At 39.8% G+C, this 26,871-nt stretch overlaps 1 protein-coding gene across 1 annotated transcript in view; it reads left to right on the plus strand.

The window, feature by feature from the left end:
• The window catches only part of LOC127568103 (potassium channel subfamily T member 2), a 546,938-nt gene that overhangs the window by 259,458 nt on the left and 260,609 nt on the right, over window positions 1-26,871 (plus strand). The window contains exons 15-19 of the mRNA XM_052011419.1: window positions 7,028-7,136; window positions 12,199-12,255; window positions 12,349-12,498; window positions 15,898-16,127; window positions 24,337-24,553. Coding sequence (XP_051867379.1) covers window positions 7,028-7,136; window positions 12,199-12,255; window positions 12,349-12,498; window positions 15,898-16,127; window positions 24,337-24,553 — 763 coding nt within the window. The remainder of the gene's footprint in view (window positions 1-7,027; window positions 7,137-12,198; window positions 12,256-12,348; window positions 12,499-15,897; window positions 16,128-24,336; window positions 24,554-26,871) is intronic.

Consider the following 26,871-nt stretch of genomic DNA (forward strand, 5'->3'; position numbering starts at 1 on the left):
TGAGCATTTAAATGCTAAATGGAACACATAACAAATACAAGAAGGGTCACTGATATGTCATCTTAACCATATCAAAAAGCTCTGCATTATTTTTTAATGACAATCACATGCAAATGATACAGTGGCTCAGATATTGTTTAGAGCCATTAGATAGAGGATTGGTTGACTGGCAGAAGGCAGAACTGCTTTCACGTAGACATGACCAGATTTTAAGCAGGTGTATCAGCAGGTATTTTCAGTCTCCCAGTACCTGTTTAACTTCAATGTCCTTTTTTTGGGATTTTGGGTGGGGTGGGGTGAAGGGGTGGTTGATGTGAAAGAAAACAGCAGAAAATGTTTTCGATCTATCACACTGAATGATCTTTAGATAGATGCTGACAGCAGGTCAGTAATATAAAGTCCATTTTTAAATCATTGTAAAGAAGTAAGATGAAGATTGGGACTTGCACATGGAGTAACTTAGAGATACCAAGAAATTGTGGAGGCATTAGTAGTGATCTTTCAAGAATCACTGGAGTCAGGGAGGGTCCCAGAGGACTGGAAAATCACAAATATAATTCCTGTTTAAGAAAGGAGGGAGGCAAAAGACAGGAACTTGTAGGCCAGTTAGCCCGACTTCAGTGGTTGGTAAGATTTTGAGTCCATCATTAAGGATGAAATTTTGGAGTACTTGGTAGTACATGATAAAACAGGGCAAAATTAGTATGGTTTTGTTGACGGAGATCTTTCCTGACAAATCTGTCCAAATTCTTTGAGGAGGTAACAAGCAGGTTAGACAAAGGAGAGTCAGTGGACGTTATTTAGTTGGATTTTCAGAAGGTCTTTGACAAGGTGCTGAACATGAGGCTGCTAAACAAGATAAGAGCCCATGGTGTTGGAGGCAAAGTATTAGCCATTAGATAGAGGATTGGTTGACTGGCAGAAGGCAGAGACTGGAGTTAAAGGGGTCCATTTCAGGATAGCTGCCAGTGATGAGTGAAGCAGGAGTCTATGTTGGGACCACAACTTTTCACCTTGTACGTTAATGATCTGGATGATGGAACTGATGGCATTGCGGTCAAATCTGCAAATGATACCAAGAGAGTTGGAGGGACAGGTAGTGTCGAGGAGGCAGGGAGTCTGCAGAAGGACTTGGATAGGTTAGGAGAGTAGGCAAAGAAGTGGCAGGTGGAATACAGCATAGGGAAATATGGGGTTATGCACTTTGGTGGGAAGAATAACAATGTAGACTATTTTCTAAATGGGGAGAGAATTCATAAATCAGAAGTGCAGAGGGACTTGGGAGTCCTAGTTCAGATTAAATTGCTGGGTGAGTTGGTAGTAAGAAAGGCAAATCAAATGTTAGCATTCATTTTGAGAGGACTGGAATATAAAAGCAAGGATGTAGTGCTGAGGCTTTATAAGGTGTTGGTCAAACCGCATTTGGAATATTGTGAGTAATTTTTGGCCCCATATCTGTGGAAGGATGTACTGACCCTGGAGAGGATCCAGAAGAGGTTCACAAGAATGATCCTGGGAATGAAAACGCTTAACGTATGGGGACCGTTTGATTGGTCTGGGCCTGTACTTGATGGAGTTCAGAAGGATGAGGGGGGAATCTCATTGAAACCTACCGATTACTGAAAGGCCTGGATAGAGTGGACGTGGAGAGGATGTTTCTATTAGTAGGAGAGTCCAGGATCCAAGGGCATAGCCTCAGAATAAAGGGATGTCCCTTTAGAACAGGAATTTCATCAGCCAGATGGTAGTGAATCTGTGGAATTCAGTGCCACAGAGGGCTGTGGAGGCCAAGTCACGGGGTGTACAAGGCAGAGATTGATAGGTTCTTGATTGGTAAGGGGGTTAAGGGTTACAGGGAGAAGGCGAGAGAACGGGATTGAGGAATAAAAATCGACCATGATTGAATGGCGGAGCAGACTCGACAGGCCGAACAGCCTTATTCTGCTCCCTTATCTTATGGTCTGATAAAAATAAATGCAGACTTTAGTTTCTTTCCAAAGGAATGAAACTCCACATTTGGTAAAATTATTTTTTTAGGGTGAATACAATTGCTCACTAATAATTATCATGGTAGACAAAAGAGAATCTAGAGCAATAAGCGAACAGCTGGAGGAACTCAGTAGTTCAAGTGGCATTTGTGGAGGTAAAGGGATGCTCACCATCTTGGGTTGCAACCCTGCATCAGGACTATTATCACTTACTAAGCATTTAAAGTTTGGTCACTCCTGACTAGACAAGCCCTGGCTTTAACCTTCTGACAAAGGATCTCCAACCTGAAATGTTAACTCTGTTTCGTCTTTCCACACGTGCTGTCTGACCTGCTGAGCGCTTCCAGCATTTTGTGTTTTAATTCCTAACTTTTAAAATTGCTTATAGAGCATGAATAGTGGGCAAATAATTGAAATTCAGATCTTGCACAGTTATCCAATGATAACACAAGTGTTGACAGCTGTATTATCATTAGTCCAGCAAAATCTGGAATTTATGTCACTGCATCATCATTTTGCAAACAAAGTGCACAGGTTTTCAAATACTCCTTTCTGAAGATAAATGTTGTTTAACTAGGGAAATATGAATCTCCTGTTTCTTGATGTCTGCTCCATTTATGTAAGCTGCTACATCACACGGAGTATATAATTAGTGAATACTGATTGGGCACCAGCGTACACCTTAATAGCTGACAAGTTAAAAAGGTAAATAATGAATCTGAAGTAACGAAATTCCCACAGTGAGCTACTGAACATCATTGTTTAATTTATGTGATGAGTAAACATTTGGGTGAGAAAAACTAATGCAGACAAAATCAGGAGTGGGTGATTACATCAATAAAGTATTAGAACATCAGAGGAGGCACTATTGCAGCCAGATCAAGAAGGTGCCATCAAGCAGCTGGTGTTCAATAACAGTGGGATAGAAAATAATGACTCTTGTAAAATGTAAATTTGTAATTGATTTTCCTGTTATTTCATGTTTAGAGGTCACTAGAGAGTACAAGATAATACTACATTTCTCGTATGGTAAAATACAAAGTTCACGTACAACAGTGGTGATCCATTTAGAAAGGCTTATTGGAATATAATTGAAATTTGAATTTCGTAATATTATCAAAAAAACACCTCTCGCCTACAGTGTTGAAGCTTTTTGCCATGTTTATTTGTTCATATACAATGTGGCTTCAAAATAACAATGTTTTTTCTTGGTTAGACTGATGATTGAACGATGGTACATCAGGAAAACAATGCCTTTTAATCCAAACTCAGTGATTTTCCTCACAACAGCATTTTCTCATTGTATCAGGAGCTTTCTTGGAGGCTCACGATAACAAATGGAATATTTGAAGCTTGCATTCATTGTTGGCTTGATAGTCCATCCCGAATTTGAATACCTTGATGGCTCTGTCTGTGCTGTTCATGTACTTGAACATTCTGTGCATTCTCCATTTAGTGTCTCCTTGCCATGGGAATATGGTTAAATGTACTCTCCCCTAGCAGATCCCTCAATTGTCACTTGCTTCATGCAGAAACAATCCGAAGCCCAAGTTTTCTGACTGCTGTAGCCTGCAGTAGACTTGAGTTCTGTTGTTACAATCCCAGTGTCAGATTAATATTAATAGGAAGGACTGTCACAGTCCTTAATGTTATTTATAAGCAGCAGCAGACAGCATATGATGACCATTGCGTTTGCAGACTGAAATTCCAACGAATTTGGGTTTGTAGGTTAAAAGAAATCCCCAAGAGGCTATCACTAAGTTTCTTGTTTTTCCACTTTATGTTGCTTTTTAGTCCTGTTAACACAGCCCCTTTCACAAGCTGTTCAGATGATTTGGTAGTACTGTGGGTGCTCACTTTGGAACTCGGCTGGAGTAAACATTGCCTTCCTCTTGGAGGAAGGAAGAGCAGGCTGAGAAATTAAGTTGCAGTGAAGAAACAGGTATTGTGGCTCAGAGCCCATCCAAAAGGAAAGAATTCTCCTATTCACCTGAGTCTTGCACAGCCTCTTTCACAATTTTTCAGTGTGGTTGAGTGAGCGTATCACCACATGTAGCCAGAGTCCAAGTCAACAGCAAGTTTCTGCTGTGGCTCAAAGACAGCACACTTGCTTCTCATTGCTGAAAACTTTCAGGTGAAATATTGAACCAAGGTCCCATCTGCTAACTCAGGTAGTAAAGGAAAATACCTTTTAAACTATTTTAAAGGAGAGCAGGGGAACTTTTCTCCCTTTCCCAGCCAATATTTTGCTCTTGACCAACACTGGAAAATTCATTGTCAGTTTACTGTTTCATTGCCATTTGTGGGAGCTTGCTTGTTGCGCTTCCAATATTAACAATAGCGATCGATTCCACCTCTATAGTACACACTTCACTGAAAAGTGCTTGGACATCCTAAAGTTGTGAAAGATGACGTATAAATGTGAGTTCTGATGACGGGTCTTTGACCTGAATCATTAACACTATCTCTTTTCACAAATGCTCTCTGACCTGCTGAGTATATCTAACATTTTCTATTTTTATTGTAAATGCAAATTCTCTTTCACATTGAAATGAGGAACGTCCTTATCAGTAGGGCATTTGTACACCAAGTTGAGAGACTGTCATAATTCCAATTAAGTTCCAGTAATCTAATACAGCACACATGACAGCAGCACAAGTAGCAGAATGACAAGGGTCGACACCTCTCTCTGGGTCTTCCAACAGATTTTGTTAATGAGATGCCATCTTAAGTAAATGTACAAATTATTGTTTTGGCAATACTAAGGATTCAATGGAAACATTTTAAACTATATTTACCCCATCCAATATGACATAAGTCCTCTTCTGGCATCCTAATCTTAAAATAATTTATTATCTTAACATTTATTATTGAAGTAATAATCTATCATGTATTTAAATCTCCTGAAGATCTCGTATATGCAGTTCATGTACTTAACAATTCTGTCCATTCTCCATCTAATGTTTTCTTTCCATACAAAATAGTGGCAAACATGGTTTAGTCTATTGAGCAGGTTCAGTAAGCATGTACGTACTTCTTGAGGCTTTTAGACTGCATTCATGTGACATGACATTTAGAGAGAGACGAAACAAACAAAGGAACACGTGAGGAATATGGACACAAGTCATAACTGTTGGCATTGCCCAGGAGACTGGACAATGTCAGTGGAGAGAGAAAAACTTAGTTAATATTACAAATGGATAACCTGCAGAACTCTAATACTGACTTAGAAAGGGAGTTACCCAAAATTGTTTAATTTGATATTGAGTTTCAAAGGCTCAGTTTGATTAGATGTAAGATGATAAGGTGTTCCTCAGTTTACATTGGACCTCATTGGTACAGAGCAGCAAACCACAGTGGAATGGAGAAGTAAAATTGACAGGAAGCTGGAAGCTTGGGGTTGCCTCTGTGGACCAACTGAAGGTGTTACACTAAATAATCTCCCAGTCTGCATTTGGTTTCTTCATTGAAGAAGAAACCCACTGAATGCAGGACACTAGATTGGAAGGAGTGAAAGTGAATGACTCATTAATTTATCATTTTGATGACTTCCTCAACTGTTTATCACCATGGCAATCATGCCCCACCTGTCCCTCCCCCCCCACAGATATGTTTGGTTCGTCTTATCCATCCCTCTCCCACTCTCTTTGAAAACCAACTTATTTTTTCTCTTTTCCTGTTCTGATAAAGGGTCTTTGACCTGAAATGTTATCTCTGTTTCTCTTACCACAGATGCAGCAAATGTTTAGGCTGTTTTCTGCTATTATTTGAAGTGTGAATTGGTTTGACAATACATTACTAAAGCTTTTGTAGCGAGTTCAAGGTAGCGATAAACTCCACTTATAAATCTCTACTTTTAACCTAAATGGCAAAAAAGATCACTGCTCTTGTTTTAACTCAAGGCAGGATGGGTGAGGAGCTGATATATTAACTCATCCGCTGCTCAGTCATAGCATTATGTAACACAGAATCGGGCCATTTGGCCCACCATGTCTATGCTAACCTTTTTGCTGCATAAATAGGCCTCTCTGATTTATCTGCTGGTTCTCATTAATGTATCTCCAGTCCACTTTCAATCTGTACAGTGTGAACAGTGTTAAAGAAGTTGCTTCTGACATCAAATAAGTTGGGCAACCATTGGTCAATCCCAGCACTCAAGTTGGTAGGGAGCAGAGTGTTCTGCGGGACTGTTTTATGGAGTTGGTGCATCTATCCCTTTTGAATTCTATTCAACTCACAGAGTCATACAACACAGAAACAGACCCCATGGCCCACTGAGTCCACACTGACCATCAAGTACCCATTTACATTAATCACGTTTAAAAAAATTCTCCTCACATTTGCATCAGCTCCCCACAGATTCTATCACTCAGCTACTCATAAGGCCAATTAACCTACCAACCAGTGTGCCTTTGGGATGAGGTAAGAAACTGGAGCACCATGCAGTCATAGTGAGAATGTGCAAACTTCACACAGCACCAGGGATTGGGATTGAACCTGGGTCACTAGAGCTGTGAGGCAGCAGCTTGACTTGCTGTGCCACTGTGCCACCTTTAGGGCAGGAAGTGCACAGGGACTTCCCGGATCAGACCAGAACTAACATTGTAGCCAAAACACCATAACCTTATTTTATCTCTGTCTGCATATTCCAAGAAGGGAGGGCGTTCAGTTGTCCATTTAGTGTCAGAGCAATCTCAGTAACTTGATTTTAACAACTTACCCACTCTTATTTCTGCTATTTAAATGGAGTTAAAATCCCGTCATTTATGCTATAGTCTGAGTTATGTAGCTGCATATAAACATATAGCTAGTGGATATTCTGAATTTCCTGCTTTGGAACAATTAATAAAGATTGGTTAAATCCTTGTTTATGCATCATTCAGCAGTACAATGACATTGAAAGTGCTTTGCAGAGGCGTGTAAGTTGAAGTTTATGTGCATCGTTAATAAATTATGAAGTCAGTTGACTAATGTGTTAATAGACAAATCCGTACAATTCTAGTTGCACCACTTTATTTTTTTCATATATTTCTATTTAGATCATGTTGTATGTGAAGAAGAATTCAAATATGCCATGCTCGCTCTAAATTGCATCTGTCCAGCCACATCAACACTGATTACTCTACTTGTTCATACTTCCAGGGGCCAGTAAGTGTTCGTTTATATAAGAATGTTAGCTTTTTTTCCCTAAAATTATAAGCAATTCTACCATACATCTGAGTATACTGTATCAGTTAATCTGAACCCTATATCAGAATATAAGGGCAAAATCAAGGTGACACTGTTGTGGAGTGCTGAGGAAATGTTGAATTAATTGTGTAAACTTTTAATTAGACACTAAAATGAGGTTGCATTTGCATATTCAGGTGGATATTTGAATCCCTTGGCATTATTCAAACAACAGGGCATAACCCCTACTGTTCTTATTAATTTTCCTCCCTTTGCTAAAAGTACTGAAAATGGTCATTCTGTCTAATTGGGACTTGTTGGAACAGTCTCTTTTATGGTTGCATACAAAACAAAAGGATCTGCATTCTAAATAAACTTCATGCTGTGGCATGCATTAATAAGCTACACTGTGATACCTATTGTTATATATTCAAGTCTGTAAATACCAGAATGCTCTTTTTGTCTTTAAATTTTTTATGGCCTTTTCCCTTTTGGTGTTTATAACTCCTAAAATCCTTCCAAGACTGAGGGAATGCTGCACCCTTGGAGATGTCAGATGAGACATTAAAAGGAGCCATTCCAAACCGCGTAAAGATTCACCAATTAAAGAAAAGCATGATTATTCTCGAGGTCCACTGATCAAGTTTATCCCTCAATCGATACCTAAAATGGATAATCTGTTCCTTGCTTTATTGCTGTTTGTGGGACCTTGCTGTGCACACATTGGATGGTGCATTTCTTAAGGCGGTGAAAGCACTATAAACAATAATTAATAGGCTATAAAGCACTTTAGGGCAGGTTAAAGTCAAGAAAGGTACTTTCAAAATATACATTCTCTTCTTCCAGTTGATCTGGTATCTTTCCAACAAATTGAAGTAGCAAAGAAGAGAAGCAGAGTCATTGAATCATACAGCAGAGAAATGGGCCCTTTGCCCACCATATCCATGCTGATCTTTTTGCCCATCTATACTAGTTTCAATTGCCTGCATTAGATCTGTATCCTCCTATGCCTTGCCAATAATTTCCCTACCACTGGCTTTAGGCTCACCAGCCTGTAGTTACCTGGCTATTATATCTGCTGCCCTGGAACAACATTAGCTATCCTCCAGTCTTCTGGCACCTTACCTGTGGCTAATGACGATGCAAAATTCTCTGACAGGCCCCCATTTATCTCCTCTCTTGCTTCCCATTACCAGCTTGGGGTAGATCTCATCCAGTCCAGGGATTCATCAATCATTATGTGTCTTATGACATCTAACATTTCCTTCTCCTTAATATTGACTCACTCCAGATTGTCCACATACCCCTCCCTGAATTCAGTTTCTTCCACAGATTTCTCCTTGGTGAATAGAGATAAGTATTCATTTAGGCACTTTCCCACTCCACACATAGATTATCTCTTGTGTCCCTAAGGGGACACACTCTTTCCCTGCCTACACTCTTGTTCCTGATAGAGAATATCTTGGGATTCTCCTTAATCTTACTTGCCAAGGATATTTCATGACCCCTTTTTGCCTCCTAATTTCTTTCAAGTAACATACAATTTCTGAAGAACTCAAAAAAAAAAGTCCAAATAAACCCATAGATAATTCTGGAGGGCATTAAACTTGTATCTGGACCTGCGTCATTGAGGAATGGCAAAAGGTATTACCTGCAAAATAAGTTAACTATGCTGATTATAAATTTGAATCTGAGACTGGATAAATTCTTGTTAGGTAAGGTTGTACTAGCAACAACTCCTAACCTGAAAGATTGTTCTTTTGTGATTAAAGATCAAGTATGGCCTAAGTGGAAGGTTCAGACCAAGAGGCAGACAAGAAGAATTAGTTTGAATTAATTAAGTCAAGAGTGGCAAAGCTATTAAATGTGGATTCATGATAAAATCAAAATTAAGCTTTTGGTGTGCACATAATACATAATAACAGATGTCCTGCATTTGTAAAATTTCCCAAAGTAGTTCATACATTTGAAGTTTTGGGCACTTGTGTTGTTCAAGCATGGGTATACTAAGGTTGAGGGACAAATGGCTGCATTCACTGCATATATAGACATGTCAGTCTATGTTTAGAAATGTTGAAGCAGCAGGAAAGAAATAAGTCAAGATAAGGATCAGATGACAGGGCAAGCCTGAGCTGGATTTTTGCATGGAACTTGTGAGAGTAGATCTTGTGGAAATGAGCCATGCATAACATGAGATGCTGGACAATTGTGATTGCAACATGGTTATAATGGTAAAGAGCTGAATTTACCATTAATTGTTAATGCTAAATCTGCATATGAAGCAGTAGCAATGCATTGAATTCAGCTTCTGATATTTGATTCCAGTAACTGGAATCCATTGACTTCAGCAGGAACAATGTTCTGAAGTGGAATACGATATGTAACCACCACTTTGTACGTGCAATTAGTGGAAGCAACCAAGGAAAAACATCTACATTGAATACCATTAGTACAGTGCCAAGGAGTGCTGCAGAGGTACAGACTTTTGGATGTGACATTAATCCACATCTGTCTGTTCAATTGGACATAAAAGAGTCACTATTCGAAGAGCAGCATTAACTTCTGCTTATTTCCTGGCCAACATTCATCCCTCAAACAGCATCATTAACATCAAATGATCAGTATTTAACTCTATTATTCATTCAGGGTTGCCAAGGAAATTGCATGAGATAAGTGGAAAATTTCTTCATGGGTTAGAGTTGAGCTTGGTCAGCTTGCCGCTGATCACAAATTCTTGACCTTTAAAGAAATGTACAACCAAATCCAGAACATTACATATAATTCTTGTCACTCCACTATATCCAAGCAATTAAGTGAAGGGAAAACAAACTGATACTATCTTAATGAAGCCAATATATGTGGGGGTGCGGGGTGGAGGTGTATGTGGTGGTGTTGAAGAGCTTGGGATCGTATACTCTGCAGATTAGAAGGTTCAGGGTAGATAGTATTCATGATTCTTAATGGAATCAATAATTTGAACATAATTGTATGTTTAATGTTTTTCCCTTCTCAAAAAAGCTCAACCTTTAAAGGAAGAATGTACCTCGGTGGTTGAAGTTTGATGACTTCATGCAATGAGCTTTGAAGATTGACACAAAACTCTACTGTCCATGCTTTAACTGACACCAAGTCCCATTAACTCATCCACTTGCTGGTGTGCACTAAATTCCTGTTAAGCAACAACTTAATGTTAACACTTCCATGCAATTTTTATAAACTCTCCATGGTTTCATCTCTCATCATCTCAAAAGCTCTAAGCATTCCTACATTAACTTCTTTACTATTGGCAGCCTTGCCTTCTGAAGCCAAGACACTGAACACTTGGTTCCCACTCTTTTGTGTCCCATTTGCCATTACCTTTGCTGTTTGCCCCTTGATTGCACAGGCTCTGATCTTAGTCATGAGTTTATATCTAAAGCCTTTTGCAAGTGCATGTATATTGCAATCACTACATTATGTTTGTCTGCTTCAATGAAGTAACTCAAAGTTGTAGATGTGGATGAAAGTGCACCTTCATTGAAAAGTGCAGTATAGGAAAACATCAAAATGTTGCCATTCCTGAAAAGTAATCTCTCGGTCTTTGCAAATGCTTGTGCATGTCTCCCTTGTGATTTACATCACAGTCTTCATATTATGAAGGTGAGATAGAGGCAATGGATAAAGTGGATGATGGCAGAATTGAGAGGTTGCATTTATTAGGAAAGGCTAAATGAGGCTGGGGCTTTTTTCTCTTGTCTTAAAATATTGACAAAAATGTGGAGGAATTTGATAGAAACAAAAAGATGTTCATTCAGTTTTGGTGACATAAATTTAGTGGCCATAAATATAAGATAGTCGCCATAAATCCAATGAAAATCAAAAAAACTGCAGATGCTGAAAGTTGAAACAACACAGAAAATGCTGGAACACACAGAATGTCAGGTAACATTGGTGGAAAGGGAAACAGTTAATGTTTCACGTCTGTGACTTTTTGTTAGAACTGTGAAAAAGATTGCTGATGGACGGTCCTGGACCTGAAATGTTAACTTTCTTTGCCACAGCTACCTGCCATGCTGAATGTTTCCAGCATTTTCCATTAGTATTTCAGGAGAAAGTTCTTTATTTATAGAGTGGTTAGAAAATGGATCTCAAGGAGTGATTGATAAAATAATGGAGATGCACTTAAGGGAAACCTAAATGGCTGTATGAAGGTGAAAGAAATAGAAACAATTCTTGATACACTAAGATAAAGAAGGGTGGGAAGAGATTTGAGTGCTTCTGTCCTGTAAATACTACATAATTGTGTCCATTATTTTCCTGTTACTTCACTTTGGATTATAGTTCAACTGATTTATTTTTCATACAGTACTGCTAGCAAGTTTTTGCAGAAAGGGGGACATTATAGCTCAACCAAATCTTGTTACCCTCGAGCACTTTGCAGTAGGGCCATTGCATCAGATTGAAAGTAGAAATCCAAGGTTTGGATAATGCAGTAATCAGTGATTTCCATTGATTCTGGCAGAATAGAACATTATAATCAAAATGCTCACTGAAAGTGAGAAACTTCTAATATTTTCTTATGACATAAAAAGACCATTTGGCCCTTCGAGTTTATTTTGGCTCTTGGAGCAATCCCATCGCTCCTATTCCCCATTATTTTCCTGTAACCTAATCTCTCTCACATTTCCATCAATCCATCATAATTCCCCTCCCACCTTCCTATCACCAGGAGCAATTTACAGTAACCAATCAACCTGCTAATCAGCACATATTTGCAACGTGGGAGGAAACTGGAATGCCTTGGGAAACCTGTGTATTCACAGGGAGGACCTACAAATACCACACAGCACCAGTGGTCAGGATGGAATGCAGTTCTCTGGAGTTCTGAGGCAACAGTATTACCTTTTGCATAAATCTAACATGGTTTCTGTTGTATAGTGGTGTGCAAGTTGTGATTAGTTATCTGAATTGTTTTGCTTTAGATAATTAAGATGTAGTTTTATTCAATGTAGATTAACAAATGTCAGAAGTAGGCTGATGGACTTCATTTAATCATTTTCAGGTCAGCACCATGGGAGGCATTTAGACAACTAACTGGAACAAAGCAGACCATAAACAGGTGAAATAATGCATCTATAAACTGCAATTTACTTTTTTATTGACTGTAATAACTACATGCAGATACTTTTGATGCTGTTTTGTTTTTTTCCAGGGATGGTCACCAAACACATGAGCAGTGGCAAAAGATGTATGGCAAGTGCTCAGGCAATGAAGTCTATCACATTAAAATGGAAGACAGCACATTCTTTGCTGAATATGAGGGCAAGAGCTTTACCTATACTTCCTTCCATGCACATAAAAAGTAAGATTTTTTGATCCTGATTTTAAATCATCTTGGATCATTAGTTAAGCAGTTATAACTGATTCACATGTTTTTTTTTGATTTTCCTGCTGGCGATACTTAAAAATATTGAATTGCACATTGCACTTGAGTAAAATAATACTGCTTCAATAACCTTTAAATGCTATAAATCTGAATTAACCAGATTTAACAGCAATTAGTTCTGATTCATTCAAATGTGCATTTTTGAAGTTATACTGTTTGTCCAATTACTTTTACAGATGAGGAATTGTTATCAGCTAACCTCTGGCTGACAAAATTACAACTTGTGTGTGTGTATATATGCATAATTATTTTACTATTTCTCAAATAATCCCATCCCAAAATTATCATGGAACTTGTACATTACTGTAGAATAATGATAGAAAGAAAGTGTTTCAGACTTTGTGCATTACATTCAGACTTCCATCAAGATCACTTTGCATCAAAACATTGTACCTGCTATAGAGAATGTTGAGCAGCAGGCAGTTATGTGTCAATTTGGGTGATTTAAGTTGGTTTGCTATGGTTCCTCATCGGTGGTCTACCACAAGGTTTTATACTCAAACCTGCACCCTTCTGTCTATGTGAGCAATGTGCCTCACTGATATTGTGCAAAGTTACAATGAGGATTACGAGGCCCTGCCAATGCAGCCAGCCATCTTAAACAACATGTAGTCCATCTTGAAAGAGGTTTGCTATCCCTGTGCAGGAATACTTCTAGATCATCAATATACACCACCTCAAAACTGCATTCCCTCTTGATAACAAACACTAAGCACACTCCTAAAGTAACCGTCTGTGGCGATGTGAACTCACTCTGACCTTTCTCAGAATGAAGCGAGACCATATGTTAACCTTCTGAAACCACGTAAAGAAAGGAGCTGCCAAGGTGAAAAGATCCAATATGGTCTAGGAATGGAAAGCATCACCATTAGTATTTTGGACATTAACATTGTCAATTTGCATACACCATAGCCTGGTACAATGCATTGCCATAGACCAAGTGAAGCCATATTTGAGTTATTAACGTCCATCTGAACAATGCAATAGAGCCTTATGTCAAACACAGCACCCTGCCCATATTGTCAGATGTTCCTTTATCTATTTGGCTGTGGTGCCATGACCTTCCGGGAAATCAATTTCCCATTCACTGGGACCACAACAGCTTCCCTCAATACCACCTGAAGCGAACCAAGACCATTTGGCCCTACACTTAACTGTGCAATTTCAAAAGCCAAATTAATCTCACAAGAAGTATGTTGCAGGAGATCTCTGGCTCCAGTCTGCAGCAAAGATTCTAAGTCACATGAAAAGAGAATCCAGGGATATGGGCGGCACAGTGGCATAGCTTGTAGAATGTGTTTGTTGCCACAGCTAGTTGTGCTTCTGCCTCATAGCTCCAGCAACCCAGGGTCAATTCTGACTTCTAGTGTTGTGTTTGTGAAGTTTTCTCATTCTTCCTGTGACCACATCATTTTCTCTTGGGTGCTTGGGTTTCCTCCCATATCCCAGGGATATGTGGGCTAGAAGGTTAACTGGCCACAAGTATGTATGTATCCTTCTATTTCTCAAGTTGACAGTGCAAATATTAATCTACTCATGGAAAGCCTTCCTTATGCAACTGTGATCACCCAGAACAGTCCGAAGAACTATTCAACCTCCAATACAGAAAAGATGCGTCACCGTGATACTCACTACTGCTCCCAATAAAATTATCTGCTGTCAACCACCAGAATGTAAGATTATATGCTCAGAAATTCAAATGCAATTTACCCTCTTTTTCACCACTTAGGGATTTAAAATTGATAGTACATGGAAGAAATTGCATTTGCAACCATTTCCGGTCAAGTCGCACTAATCACAGAATCCATATGGGCACTTCCACCCATGATCCCTTGCAACTTCCCTCTCAGGGCTGCACAGAGCAACATCATTCCCTGTATGATGATCTCTTTGAAGCATTGAGGAAAACTTAATACATATTTTCCTCGGGCTGCCCAAAATCCTTGGGCCAACTCCACTCCTGCATTTCATCACTGATCTTCCATCAGCCTCCCCAATCTCTGCCTCCTCTGACCCTCCTCCCCCACACCTGTCTTTGTTGCTGGTCTTCCTTTCCCCATAATTTCATGCCAGCCTCCCTGGTCTCCCCTTTGCCCCCTCACCCCCCATAGCATCTTGCTCACCACTCTAATCTCTGATCTGTGCTGGTCTCGTCAATCGCACCCCTCCACCCAACCCTTCTTGCCAGCCTGCGCAGTCTACTCCAGCCTTCCATGTCCTAACCTGTCCATTAATTCACTGTGCTCTGAATCGCCTTCACCACCTCACTAGAACCCAGCCTCAGGAAGGAAGGAAGCTAGTGATGTATTTTAAGCACTGATAACTTGTGACTGAGGCCTTGGGTTTTGGTTGCAAGTTATTTTGACTGGTTGGAACAATGACCCTTTATGCTGCACTAGAATTTCTCTTCTCGACTTTACATGGAGTTTTTAGCCTATTATGTTTGATGCATTTACATTTAGAAATAAAAATATATAATTCTTTAACCCTCTTGTCATGTCAGGTTTTAGTTTGCACGTAAAGTTTAATCTTGGGGATTATTGTTTCAGTTATTTTGGAGAAAACTTTTGGGTAAAGTAACTAGATTTAAACTTAATGGAAGTCAAAAGAAACTGCAGATGCTGGAAATCAGAAACCAAAACAGAAAATACTGCAAAAACTCAGCAGGTCAGGCAGCATCTGCAAGGAGAATAACAAGAGTTCATGTTTCAGGCCAAAGACTCTGACTTAACCATAGAAAACCATAGAACAATACAGCACAATACAGGCCCTTCGGCCCACCATGTTGTGCTGACCTTCAAACCACCCCTAAGACTATCTAACTCCTTCCTCCACACATCCTCTATCTTAAATTCCTCCATGTGCTTATCTAACAATCTCTTGAACTTGACCAACGTATCAGCCTCCACCACCACCCCTGGCAGCGCATTCCATGCACCAACCACTCTCTGGGTGAAAAACCTCCCTCTGACGTCTCCCTTGAACTTCCCCCCGCCTCCCCCCCCCCCCCCCCCCCCCCCCCCCCCCCCCCCCCAATTACCTTAAAGCCATGCCCTCTTGTATTGAGCATTGGCGCCCTGGGAAAGAGGTGCTGGCTGTCCACTCTATCTATTCCTCTTAATATTTTGTACACCTCTGTCATGTATCCCCTCATCCTCCTTCTCTCCAATGAGTAAAGCCTTACTGAGTGTTCCCAGTATTTTCTGCTTTTATTTAAGCTTTATACTTCGACCAGTATTTATCAGACATTATAAGTAAAATTTGTGTCCATGAATCCCATGAAGTATTCAACCTCCTCTTTCTGATCTATTTCAGGTATGGAGCCTGTCTTATTGCTGTAAAGAGAGAAGAAAATAAAAATATTTTACTTAATCCAGGTCCTCAATATATCATGAGTTCCACTGATATCTGTTTTTATATTAACATTACCAAGGAAGAAAACTCAGCTTTTATAAAGCAAAATGAACAAAGCATAAATAGTATATCAAATACTATGTATCATGGAGCTTCCAGATTACCTGTTCACAGCATCATTGCTAGTATGGGTAAGCATAACAATCTGATCAATTCTCTGCTGATTTATTATTATGTGCAAGTTCTGAACTCCCATGGTGCGTGGCTGTGGTAAGGGGAAGTTGGTGAAGTAAGCACCTGAGCCAAACAGATCAGAAAACTTTGATCCACAGATCATGCCAGATAACTGAATTCAATCGAATGAGGGTAGCAATTGGCAAATGGAAAATATTTCTGCTTGTCATCAATTGGATATTGTGGTGTGAGTCTGTTTACCGTGATAAATATTTCTGTCGCATACATACCATTTGATGATGGTTTTGTGGAAAGAAACGTTTAAAAGTCAGAGAGCATTTTAGAAGAGTTTTCAGTGGAGAACTGGTGCTGGATTTGACTCTGAGATCTGAAGGGATGCAATTTAATCCTTTTAATTTAGCAAATATCAAGTAGAGCTCCAACTGGAAACTAGTTGGCTTCAGTGCAAGTTCAGAAATGGAGGTGGGAAAACTGCCAGGGTCCCTTCTAAATGTTCAGTAATACTGAGTGGAGCATTCAAGGCAGTGATGCCTTCCTAGTAAACACACTGCCATATGGTTACTTGGATGATTTTTTTGAGGTTTGCTGGTGCCCATGGAATGTTTGGCAAGCAAGGATAAAGGATTTTCAGTGAGTGAATTTTTAAGTTCTTCTAAATTCATTCTGAAATATGAAGTCTTTATTTGCGTTGCCATATGTGAACTTGTATTCTATAATTCTGTACCTCCAGTGAAAAGGAAAACATTCCAGTGTACTGATTGTTCTTTACATATATTGTTTAGCCTTCTAGATCATTATGAAATACAATTTAAACCTGGATATTAATTCCTGGTATCCAGATGTCCCATTATGTTATTAGCAAAATCCTTTCATTTTTGCTTCACATCAAACATATAGTTTGCAGATATTTTCTAAAGTAGTCCCAGATTGCCCATTTTAGAAACTTACCTGCTGTCACTTGAACTACCAAAACTTATCAATTGCAGTTCCTGCATACTCAACAGAACTTTGGCTGCAATTCCAGCCAGCAGATAGATGATGTTGAAAGGCTTCTATTGTCTTTATGTTGCTGCCTTTACAAGTGATTGTGGAGATGAGCCTGATTGATCAGCCATGGAGTTTGAATCGATGTGGCAAAATTACTGGCTGTATTTTAAATTACTGTTACTGTGCAGCAATAACAGTTCAAAATTCCATTCTAAATGCAGTAACAGAATTACTTGAAATAGCTGTCCTGTTCCCAGTAGCATTCATATACAGTAAGTCTAGGTTTATCACTCAGTTATGTTCCTGGTGCTCCCAACTGAAAGCTGCCGACAAATACCGAACAACCTCTTTGGTACCAACTTCTGGGCAAAACACCAGACGAATGAAAGGATTCTCTCAGACAAAAGCACAGTCCTTAAGTAAAACACCAGCAGAGGGAATGTCACAGTTAGCATGTTGCCTTGCAGTTTTGAGAATCTGGGTTTGATCTTGACCTTGGGTGCTGATTATGTGGAGTTTGCACGTTCTCCCCATGACCACGTGGGTTTCCACCAGAGCTCAGGTTTCCTTCCACATCTCAAAGACATGTTGGTAGGTTAATTGGTAGGTGTAAGTTTAGCTCTTGGTGTTGGTAAGTGGCAAAAGAATCAGAGGGGAGTTGTCAGGTGTGTGAGAGAGAAAGAGAATAAGTTACAGGCTCCCCAAGGAAATAATAAGAGTAGTAGGACTGTCTAATATTTTGACAAACTTGTGTCAGTACAAAATATTAACTAAGAGAATTACAATTTCCATATATAAAAATTGCACTGCCGGTTTGCTCATCTTTAATAATGGCGTCATATAACATTAAGACATAAACTGTAGCATTTTAAGGGTGTTTTACAATAAGATTGGGTAGAAATACTTGGAAATTCAATTGATTTTTCTTTGATTTCAGTGGAGAAGGAAAGCAGTGTAATAATAGAGCATAAGTGAAGCACTGTCATTGTCTTTGTGATTTTGGCTTTAAATTGCACTTGCATGGAATCTTGAATTTGCTGTTTCATGATATTATGAAAGTAAATACAAGTGATTTTGCAATCATTGTAATTGCAAAAACTGTGCCATAATTTTTAAAATAACTTGGGTTTGAGAACTATGCAAATGTACTAAGAACAGTTCAATGGCAAAGTTGAAACATAGCAATTTACACAGAATAACAGTAGATCATAGAAAGATTAATTGGCCTGGATTTTGTAGTTGTAATAACGGTGGTGAAACTGTTAGTGTTTACTCTGAGCATCCATGAAATTGACAGCAACCTGAAAATTTTCCTGCAAGTGCTATTTATCATGGAAATCTCAGTGTAAACTTTCAACGTTTCAGCCGTCCTCCATTGGCTGTGGTCAGTGGTCGAGGAATAATCAAGATAAATCTGTGGTGTAATCAAGGAAAGTCAGATGAATTGCTGAAAAGTTCAGGTATCTTACAAAAGTAGTGTCAGTGCAAAATATCCTGACGTTATTGGGTTTATTGCCTGAGGATTAAGTGTTTTTAATGGTATACCAGGCCATTATGACTGCTTTGCAAGTTACCTAAAATGCTAACTTCACATATATAGATTGCAATTTTTTTTGCATAAATATTTCAAATGATCATTGATTTTAAATTCCAATGTTGATGTCAATAATTCTCCTCTGCTCTATATTTTAAGGAGTTGGGAAGGAGTTTAAGAAGCAGGACTATGAATGCCACATACTTGCATGTAAAGGAATGGAAGGGCAGTGCAAATGAATAGGTTGCTGAAGGAATTGTCTTGGATGGTGACTTCAGATTTCTGGAGCATTGGAACCAATTTATGGGGAGGTGGGATCTATACAGGCACAATGAGTTGGACCTCAGCACAGCAAGGTCCAATGTCCTTGTTGGAAGGTTTGTCAGTAGGTTTTAAACTAAGTGGCATGGGGTAGATATCAGAAAGTAGTATTGAAAAGAAGTGAAAAGGTGTACAAAGGATTGGGAGAGACATATAGCTTTAGAGCAAGAAGTGTTAAGTTTTTGGATAGGATCAGACCAAGAGCAATAAGGTAGATTTGCAGTACATGAATAAAGCATTCTAAACCAGGTTAAAACTTCCAGGATGCAGTTAGCCATGTGGGATGAAAATGGTGGAGAAGTGCTCAGGAAGGATAGGTTGATGCAGGTATGCTGTGGGAGATGTGTTGGGTGGTGGTGGGCAGTATTCATTAAGGAAATTATAACAGTGATGGAGAGAATTCCCTGGAATGATCCAGGGCAGAATTTATTTGGTTAGAGTTGAGAATTGACAGGAATGAAAACAAAGCATAATGGGAGCATAAATTGGGAACAGATGTTCTTGGGGAAGAGTGCAGTGGAAATGTGGAGGTTGTTTAAGGAATACTTGCAGGGGGCTTTGGATAGGTTTGTCCCATTGAGACAGGGTAAGGATGGTAGAGTGAAGAAACCATGGTTGACACGGGATGTAGAATATCTTGTCAGGAGGAAGAAAGAAGCTTACCTGAGGTTTAGACAAGGCTCTGGAGGGTTACAAGGTAGCCAGGAGGGAGCTTAAGGATGGAATTAGGAGAGCTAGAAGGGGGCATGAGAGGTCCTTGGCGAGTAGGATCAAGGAAAACCCCAAGACGTTCTACACGTATGTGAAGAATAAAAGGATGACTAGAGTGAGGGTAGGACTGATCAGGGATAAAAGGGGAAACATGTGCCTGGAGTTGGAGGAGGTATGGGAGGTCCTTAATGAATACTTTGCTTCAGTATTCACAGAGAGAGAGAGAGAGAGAGAGAGACCTTGATGTTTGTGAGGATGGCGTACAACAGGCTGATACGCTTGGGCATATCGATGTGAGGAAAGAGAATGTGCTGGAAATTTTGAAAAACATTAGGATAGATAAGTCACTGGGGCCAGACGGGATAGATCCAAGATTATCGTGGGAAGCGAGGGAAAAGATTGCTGCGCCTTTAGCAATGATCTTTGCATCCTCATTGGCCACAGGAGTAGTGCCAGATGATTGGAGGGTGGCAAATGTTGTTCCTTTGTTTAAGAAAAGGAGTAGGGAAAACCCTGGGAATTACAGACCAGTGAGGCTTACTTCAGTGGTGGACAAATTACCGGAGAAGATTCTTAGAGACAGGATTTATGGGCATCTAGAGAAGCATAGGCTAGTTAGGGACAGTCAGCATGGCTTTGTGAGGGGCAGGTTGTGCCTCACAAGCCTGTTGAATTCTTTGAGGATGTGACAAAGCACATTTCTGAAGGTAGAGCAGTGGATGTGGCGTACATGGATTTTAGTAAGGCATCTGATAAGGTTCCTCATGGAAGGCTTATTCAGAAAGTCAGGAGGCATGGGATCCAGGGAAACCTGGGTGTGTGGATTCAGAATTGGCTCACCCATAGAAGACAGAGTGGTGGTAGATGGAGTGTATTCTGCCTGGAGGTTGTTGACCAGTGGTGTTCTGCAGGGATCTGTTCTGGGACCCCTGCTCTTTGTGATTTTTATAAATTACTTGGATGAGGATGTGGAAGGGTGGGTTTGTAAGTTTGTTGATACAAAGGTTGGTGGTGTTGTGGATAGTGTAGAAGGTTGTTGTAGATTACAACAGGATATTGATAGAATGCAGAGCTGGGTTGAGAAGTGGCAGATGGAGTTCAACCTGGATAAGTGTGAAGTGATACACTTTGGGAGATCAAATTTGAAGGCAGAATACAAGGTTAACGGCAGGACTCTTAGCAGTGTGAAGGAACAGAGGGATCTTGGGGTCCATGTCCATATATTCCCTCAAGGTTGCTGCAGAGGTCAATAGGGTTGTCAAGAAGGTGTATGGAGTGTTGGCTTTCATTAGTCGGGGTATTGAGTTCAAGAGCCATGAGGTGATGTTGCAGCTCTATGGAACTCTGGTTGGAACACACTTGGAGTAACATGTTCAGTTCTGGTCGCTTCATTATAGGAAGGATGTGGAAGCTTTAGAGAGGATGCAGAGGAGATCTACCAGGATGTTGCCTGGATTGGAGAACATGTCTTATGAGGATAGGTTGAGTGATGTAGGGCTTTTCTCTTTGGAGACGAGGAGGATGCGTGGTGACTTGATAGAGGTGTACAAGATAATAAAAGACATAAATCAAGTGGACAGTCAGAGCCTTTTCCCCAGGGCGACAATGGCTAACACGAGGGGACATAATTTTAAGGTGATTGGAGGAACGTATAAGGGGGATGTCAGGGGTAAATTTTTTACACAGAGAGTGGTGGGTGCGTGGAACACACTGCTGGCAGAGGTTGTGGGCACAGAAACATTAGGGACATTTAAGAGACTCTTAGATAGACACATGAATGATAGAGAAATGGGCGGCTATGTGGGAGGGAAGGGTTAGATAGATCTTGGAGCAGGATAAAATGTTGGCACAAAATTGTGGGCCGAAGGGCCCATAATGTGCTATAGTGTTCTGTGTTCTATGTAAAGTGCTGGAAATGGTCAACAGGTCAGACAGCATCTGTGGAGAGAGAAGCAGAGTTAATGTTTCAGATCAATAACCCTTCATCAGAACTGAGAAAGTGAGAGAACAAGCTTGTTTTCAGTTCCAGAGAAGGGGAGGAGTGGAGAGAACAAAGGAAATACCAACAGAGCGTGGAAACTAGCGACACACGTGCTTTCGGTGCCATTGATGAAAGGATGATGAATGAATATTAATCACAGCTGATCTGTCTGGAAGAGTGTGACTAGAGGGAAATAAATAAGGGCATTAGACGAAAAAACAATGCTAGACTTGTGAGATATGGAATCCAGCAGTTGCTGGAAACCTTAAATACAAGAGAATGTTGCAAATGATCAGCCAATAAGGTAGCATCTAAAGAGACTGAAATCTTCTAAACATCTATATGTACATTTATGTTTCCTGAGAACTGCAAAGTTAAGATTTCTTTATTAATCACAAGTACATTGAAACACACAGTGCAATGCACCTTTTGTGTAGAGTGTTCTGGGGGCAGCCCGCAAGTGTCGCCACGCTTCCAGCGCCAACATAGCATGCCCACAACTTCCTAACCTGTACGTCTTTGGAATGTGGGAGGAAATCAGAGCACCCAGAGGAAACCCACACAGACACAGGGAGAACGTACAAACTCCCTATAGACAGCAGCCGGAATTCAACCCGGGTTGCTGGTGCTGTACTAGTGTTATGCTAACTGCCATATTACCATGCCTGCCCACATATTTATAGCCTTGTTCAAAAAAAAAGGTGCGAGTATAAACTCAGCAATTTACAGATCATTTGGTTTAACCTTGGAGCTGGGGAAACTGTTAAAAATGATAATTAGGCAGAGAACAAGCAGTCACATCAACAAGTGTGAACTGATGAATTTGTCAAAGACAAATCTCTATGTCTCCATCTCATGAGATAGGCTAGCTACTACCATCCATTACAAGCCTGCTGACTCCAACAGCTACCTCAACTTCTCTTCATCCCACCCTGCCTCCTGTAAGGACTCTCTTCCATTCTCCCAGTTCCTCTGTCTCTGTTGTACTTGCTCCGATAATGAGACTTACTGCACAGGTGCTTCTGCGCTTTTTTTCTGAACCATGGCTTCCCCTTTACCATTGATACCAAAGCTCTTGACCACATCTCATCCATTTCCCACACCTCTGTACTCACCCCCACTCCTCCGGGATGGTAAAAGGATAGAGTTCCCCTGGTCCTCACCTTCCTTCCCACCAGTTTCTCCATTCAACAGATCACTCTCTGCAGTTTTAGCCATCTTCAAAGAAATTCCACCACCAGACACATTTTCTCCTCTCCCCCACTTTCAGCATTTCACAGGGACCCATTCCCCTTGTGAATCCCTAGTCTACTCGTCCATTCTCAACAACCACCCCCTTCTTACTGTACTTTCCCTTACAACTGTAGGTGTTGCATTACTTGTCCTTTCACCTATTCCCTTCCCACCATCCAGCAACCCAAAAAACCTTTCCAGGTGAAGCAGAGATTCTCTTGTACTTCTTTCAGTCTAGCATACTGCATTCTGCATTCACAGTGTGGTCTCCTGTACACTGGAGACACAAAACACAGATTGAGTGATTGCTTTGCAGAACAACTGCACTCAGTCCACAGGGGTGACTCTGAGCTTCCTGTTGCTTGCCACTTAATTCCTCATCCCAGTCCCACTCTGACCTATCTATCGATCTGTGGCCTCCTATACTATCACACTTAAGGCTCAACACAAGCTTAAGGAACAGCATCTCATTTTCTGTCTGGGCACTTTGCAGCCTTCTGGACTTAACGTGAATTCTACAACTTCAGGTAACTTGATTTCTCAGTCTGCATCAGTTATCCTTCTGTAAAATTAACTCAGCTTGTTTATTTTCCCCCTTTTCCTCTCTGTGAGTGGAGGACATGTCCAGCCTGACTTGTTGACCTTGTCCTTCTGCTCTGCATTTCACGTTTATCTATGTTCTTTGAACATTTATCTATGTTCTCACCCTCTAACTGCTCCCATTCACTCATTGATCAGATAACCTTGCTTACAGCTTGGTCTAAGTAATAGAGAAGGAGGAGACGAGCAATGGGTGGAACAAATGAAATATCTGTAATAGGGTGAAGTGATAGACAGCCATCATTTGATTGGTAATAACCACTCATGAACTAGTAGATAATTAAAATGTGTAGTCTTATTCCTTCAAGCTGCAAATTGTTTTGAGAGACTTTTAAAAATACCAGATTTAAATTTATTCTTTCTTTTCCCTTTCCTTTGTCTTGTTTATCCCATATTCCATTCTTCCCTCTCCCTTTTTTCTCTATTTGATTTGACACTGAACTTACCCATGCTATTTCACCCTCAGTTCTTCCCTTTTATATTATGCTATTTTTTTTATCTTATTCCATTGATTGCTCAGTTCCCAGATGCCTTGTTGCCTTTGCTATTTATTTCCTCAAGTCACTCAGCTGCTACATCCAGCAAACATGCGGGCAAATGTATTTAAAATCTGGATTTCCAGTTGTTGCTTAATGAGGCATGTCATGAGATCTCCTATTCCAAAAAAATGTGACCCAGTGTCAATAGTGTGTAATGTAAAAAGTCAGGAAGGATTGCCATATTGTGATGATGCATTTTTATGCCCATTATAAAATCAATCTCTGTATGCAATAATGTACACATTATTAACCAATATTAATTCATTTGCAATTGTTTTAATAATATTCATTACTTTTAGGCACAGTAGCCATAGACCTCCAAGATACAAGGTGTCGACCTCCAACTGGTCCAACTTTGACCCTTCCTTCAGATGGCGATAAAGAATGTAGGAGGTCTAGTATTGCTCCAGTTTTAGAAGTAGCAGATGTTTCATCAATTCAAGCCTGTGAGCTTCTAAGTGACCAGTCGGAGGATGAAGCAAATCCTTCTGATGAGGAAGCATCCTTAGCAATTGAGTAAGGTTTTATTGAATGTACGGGGAAGATCTTATTTTAGAATTAGAGCTATTGAATCTGAGATTAAAGATGTATTTATAAGAAATGTTAACAAATTACATGAACTGTTATTTAGTATTTTGAAGAGGATAACCTATATTAATATCAGATACCATATTTTTTTTTAACATCTCTGAACACTGCTTATTTAAAAACAGTCCCCTAAAGGTGCCAGTATTAATTTCTCCCTGTTCATTGCCTAAGTGTAATCAGCTCTTTGATTTGAACCTACATAAAAGGCGTCATATAATATGTGAAATCCGAATTTTGGTGCATCACCTGTTTACAAATATCAAATGTGTTTTAAATAATTCATGTAAATAGGACTGTGCATAATATTTTGTACACTGCCTTTTGTAAGATTACAGCATAATGATAAACAAACACATCCATAATTCATGAGCAAAGAAAGTACAGTTTTGCTCCTGATTGATAATGTGCTCTGAGTCTATTCAGTTTGATAATTTTAAACTGAAGCATGCATTATATCTAGAGTCAATTTGTTTGTAGAACCATGTGTCCATGAAATCCTCTCAGCCAGAAGGATTAAACAGTTCAAGGCTTTTAAGATTATCACAAATGGATTAAAAATTACTGCAGTTAAATTGTCAGGCGTGCTGGGGACCTTTGGTAAGGAAAGCTTCTCCTCTCAGGGAGCCTTGTTTCATTCCCTACCAGTGACTGGACTGTGTCTTCAGCAGCCTGGTGAGCCATTCCCCTTTGATGCAGAAGCAAAGGAAACAACAGAATGCATACATATGCCAACAGGGCAAATTAGTTTTAATTGTGACTGTTAGCGTGATCAGCAATTTATTCTGCAGAACAAACTGATCTCCTGGCATTTGTTCTTGCAGGAACCACTTGTCCTTTGCTCCATTTTATGCCATATACCTTCCCTCCTTTTAACTCTGGTTCTATCTGGCCAAAATAAAAATGTCCCAACATTTGCTATTTAAATAATCATGAGTTTAATGAGTATACTTCTGTTAACATTTAAATCATCCAGCTGCATATAGGGTAGGGGAGGCCTTTTTAAAGTATGAATTTCCACAAGTTGCTGGATATGCAGCATTCTACTTTTTAACCTTATGGAACGGGCAGTCCCACTACAAATCCTGGTGTGTTTCAATATTTACGCTTTTGTCACTGATTAAACTCACCGCAGAAAGTGAGGGCTAGTAGTTTTGTTAATGTATCTCCTATGCTATTCATCCTGTCCAGCACGGATACTTAAAATTAGTCGTTCTTTTAACCTTTTTCTTATATTTGGTCTCTCTTTTGCTTTCTTCTTAATTCCTTCTTTCTTTTTTATTTCTCTTTCTGTATTTTATTCATTCCATGTTGATTGCCCTGATTCTAGCTTTTATTTTCCAGTCACTGTATCTCATTGATTCTGGAAGTTGTTCATTACAGCCAAGATATTCCATTGTCCTGGTTGCATTATCAGTTGACATTGACAGCAACTTGCAATCAACATATTTTAAGCTGAGGGGTTAGAGAAGAAGTCTGTCTTAGCAGGGCACCTAAAGATATTTACTATCAGTTATTTTAATAAAGTGGGCAAACATAGGCCTGTATTGATGCCACACTATTGCCTGCTGAAAGAACTGTAAAAGAAGGAGAGAACTGTAAGAAGAATGAAAGTGTTCCAGTTTATTTGCCACAATGTTCTTTCGGTATGACAGAAAATGATGTTGCTGAGGAAATTTGCATTGTACAATTTATTTATCAACAGTCACAATGCTCTAATTATAAAGTGAATGCACCATCTGAAATAGGTGTACATTAGCCCACATGAGATTGATTGACGTCAGCCTTACCCCTTGATATTCTTCCACAACCTGCAAATAACTGATTCCACTGTGCTACTTCTATAGAAATTTTGGTTATGTTACTAACACAGAATTCAATCTTATTTATATATTAAGAGCAATCTTTCATCTCTTCATTCAGAATGTTTGTCAGGCATGGTCACTAGATTGGGGTTGAATGCTTCTCTCTGTGACCCCATTGGTTTCCCTCAGGTCTTCCAGTTTCCTCTCCCATCCCAAATATTTGCTCGTCAGTCAGTTAATCGGCAACCATACCTTTAGTGTAGGCAGGTGGTAGAAGAATCAGGAGATTTTGGTGGCATCTGAGAGAGACTGGCTTACAGTAAAATAAATGGAGGAATAGGATTGGTGGGATTACTCTGAGAAACAGTAAGGGCTCAGTATGTTGAATGGCCTTCTATGTCATTAGGAAATATGAATATGAAATACAATCTAAATAACCTTACG

The sequence above is a fragment of the Pristis pectinata genome, chromosome 3, assembly GCF_009764475.1.
Source record: "Pristis pectinata isolate sPriPec2 chromosome 3, sPriPec2.1.pri, whole genome shotgun sequence".
Classification (NCBI taxonomy): domain Eukaryota; kingdom Metazoa; phylum Chordata; class Chondrichthyes; order Rhinopristiformes; family Pristidae; genus Pristis; species Pristis pectinata.